This window comes from Brassica napus, chromosome C1 (genome assembly GCF_020379485.1).
Source record: "Brassica napus cultivar Da-Ae chromosome C1, Da-Ae, whole genome shotgun sequence".
Classification (NCBI taxonomy): Eukaryota; Viridiplantae; Streptophyta; class Magnoliopsida; order Brassicales; family Brassicaceae; genus Brassica; species Brassica napus.
The window spans coordinates 23,350,359-23,353,939 of NC_063444.1; the positions used below are offsets into that span (position 1 = coordinate 23,350,359).

General features: G+C 34.6%; 1 protein-coding gene across 1 annotated transcript; it reads left to right on the forward strand.

Annotated features, from left to right (window-relative positions):
* The first annotated feature begins 244 nt into the window (after positions 1–244).
* On the forward strand, positions 245–2,782 carry LOC106376575 (bidirectional sugar transporter SWEET11-like). The gene is made up of 6 exons (XM_013816669.3): positions 245–473; positions 603–639; positions 779–989; positions 1,074–1,235; positions 1,324–1,443; positions 2,221–2,782. The coding sequence occupies exons 1-6, from the start codon at positions 422–424 to the stop codon at positions 2,497–2,499; spliced, it is 861 nt and encodes a 286-aa protein (XP_013672123.1). The 5' UTR covers positions 245–421; the 3' UTR covers positions 2,500–2,782.
* Positions 2,783–3,581: the final 799 nt, after the last annotated feature.

The window sequence follows — 3,581 nt, forward strand, 5'->3', positions numbered from 1 at the left end:
TTAAACATTTATTTTAGAAAAGGGTGGTTTTTTCTTACGTCAACTTGTATACATTTTGGTAATGGATTAACGTGTGACTTATTGTTATATGTGCCTATAATATTTTTCTTCTTTTTTTTTTTGTAATACAACTACAGTGACACTAATGCCTTTTTTTTTGGTCTAATGCTTTCTAATATACATTTTCTAAAATTATTCAAAATATTATTGTTCACACAAACATTTCACTTTTCCATCTCCTCCTACACAAACCCCATTCCTGTCTTTGGTCCTAACCCTCTATATATACACGAAGTTCTCGAAATGCCAAGTTCGTGACATCAGCTTTTATATTAAGAACATTTACAAATCTGAGTTCGATCTTTCTTCTTCTTCTTCCTCCAAAACACCCTAAAAACTTTATTTCAACCAAAAGAAAACCATGCCTCTCTTCGACACTCACAACACATGGGCCTTTGTCTTTGGTTTGATGGGTATGATACTACTGTTGTGTTCATTTCATATAGCATAATTATCTACAAATTCTAAAATCCTAATCGATTTGCAGGGATTTAGTATGTATTTATTAATACCATTTTTGTTATATTCTCTGTACTTTCCAGGAAATGTCATCTCCTTCGCGGTGTTCCTCTCTCCTGTGTAAGTTCTATTCACATATTACCTCAATATCTATTAGATAAACAAGACATAAAATACTTATCTTTGTGTTATCACGTGTTAATACATTTGTCTACATCAAAAGTATCCTCTATAATGAGATTATATGAAATGGATGCAGGCCAACTTTCTATAGGGTTTGGAAGAAGAAGACAACGGAAGGGTTTCAGTCTCTTCCTTACGTTGTGGCGCTCTTCAGCGCAACACTTTGGCTTTACTACGCAACACAGAAGAAAGATGTCTTCCTCCTCGTCACCATCAACTCTTTTGGATGTTTCATAGAAACTATCTACATCTCTATCTTCCTTGCCTTCGCCCCCAAGAAAGCTCGGGTATCTAAACATACTCAATTTAAATAGAAATATGTGTTTACGAATTCAAATCAATACTCTAACTAAAATAGTTAACGGGTGCAGATGTTGACAGTTAAGTTACTTCTTCTCATGAACTTTGGAGGATTCTGTCTGATTCTCCTTCTATGCCAATTCTTGGCAAAAGGAATTACACGTGCCAAGATCATCGGAGGAATATGTGTCGGATTCTCTGTTTGTGTTTTTGCTGCTCCTCTAAGCATAATCGTAAGCATTTCAAAAGAGCTAAGTATATAAAGTGGTGAGTAATTAATATATAGTTTCGATAATTAACAAATTTATGATTTTAACACAGAGGACGGTAATAAAGACAAGGAGTGTGGAGTACATGCCCTTTAGCTTATCCTTAACCCTTACAATCAGTGCTGTCGTATGGCTCCTTTATGGTCTTGCTCTCAAGGACATGTATGTTGCTGTAAGGCATTTCTTCGGCTTTCTCTGTTTATTTATTTATATACTAATTTGTACATATAGCGTATTTGCATGTACCGTCTAAAAACTCGTGGAAACTGACAAACTCAATATATAAATTTACTGACCACCGTAATCCCTATAGCAAATCACATATACCTGGTTTATCATAAACCATTACAGATCCGGTTTTTAAATTACCCTTACCGTTGAAATCATAAACCGGTTTATGAGGAGATGTAGAATCTTTGTTTTTCGCCAGAATTTAAAAAGAGATGCGGAAATCAAAATCTATATTACATGAAAGGAGGTGCTTATGTTTCTAATGTACCTGAGACTTTGAGGTTCTAAATCATAGATCCATAGATAAAAAGAGATACGGATTGGCAAAAGATAAACAATTAAAGAAAGCAAAGCCCTTTTGTTTGGTATTGTCCTTTACGATTAGAAACGATAAGACATATTGTAAAGAGATTCGCTTTATATTCCAAAGAAATATTAAATAAGTATAGCTTTTTCAAAAAAAATTTAATACTAGAGTTCTTTTATCTCTATTGTTACGTAGAAATTATATATATATTTTTTTTTTTGAATAAGTAGAAATTATATATTGTACGTAACTTCTATCCATGGCGCACAAGTTTGTCATAGACTTTACTTTTGTAATAAGCTTATTTTTACGCACTTTATTCATAAATTATAAAGTGGAAAAGTGAGTAATAAATCATTATTATCATGTTATTGCCACTAAACAATTTTTTTGGCTTTTGTCTTTTTCCAGTTCCCTAACGTGATTGGCTTTGCTCTCGGTGCACTTCAAATGATACTCTATGTGGTCTACAGATACTGTAAAACGCCGCCGCAGTTGGGAGAAAAAGAAGTAGAAGCTGCAAAGTTACCCGAGGTGAGTCTCGATATGTTGAAGCTAGGCACAGTGTCATCCCCTGAGCCAATCGCAGTCGTTCGTCAAACGAACAAGTGTACCTGCGGAAATGATCAGAGATCTGAGACTGAAGATGGACAAAACGGCAAGCAGTCCTCTTCCGCAACACCTACATGAACAAGAATAAACAATCTCGTTGACGACTATGCAATGTTGATTCTTACCCCAACTTGATATACCAACCACCACGTGTACCCGTTACGCTGTCGTATTTTTCTGAGTTTATCAAGCGTGCGAAGTAAAGAAATAATTTCCGGGAAAATATATGTGCATTTGCCAATGTTATATATGTATTTCTGGAATTAATTTCTCCACTTCTTTTTTAAAAATTTATGTAATTACCTATTGGGGATATGTACATTTCCTATTTTCCGATTTAATCAATAACTAGGTTAAGACCGTTGGTAGCGCGGAATGAACATTATATATATAAATTATTTTATGTATTATATGTTTTTACATATTATTAAATAATAAATATATATTGTATAATTAAAAATCAGTAACTATTACATATATAATTTAATTGGTGCGAACATACAAATCAATTTTATTAATCCGAACAATAATTTTTTTTCTATTTGAAATGATATCTATTATAATAAAGTTGTCTTGTCTCTTCAGCAAGGAGGGGTGGGCAAATTACGACACGTCAGCACTGAATCAAACCCCTCTTCCGTCATCTGTTCACCTTCCCTGAAATTTTCAGACTCCAGCTTTAGATATCTGTAACGATTTGCCTAGACGATGAGCTGTTTCCTTTAGCCGATGAGCTGTTTCCTTTACTTATCACCATTAAATCACTCTTTCAATCTCTCACGTTAAGAAGAATTCAGTTTCCTCCTTCCCAAAAGTTGAGATGAAAACCCTAAAAAAAACGTTCTTTAAATTTCATCTAATAAGTCTTGAGATCACGCTGCATCAACAGAATATAATCTCTTTCTTACAACAAAACCTGCAATAATGGTGGCTTATAGAACTTTTTCTGATGTTAACACCGGGCTCTGTTCCTATACAGTTGTCCCGCATCTTATGCGATTTTAGGAGGCCCGAAACGTCAACAAATGAGGGAACTGGTGGGAGTGGACATCCTCCTTCTTGATGAAAAGGTTTGTCTCCTTATGTTCCTTTCTTATCGCTGAGCCTGACAGCTTCTCATACACTTCAAGACCTCTAATTGTGTTTGCCTCTTCCCAGGG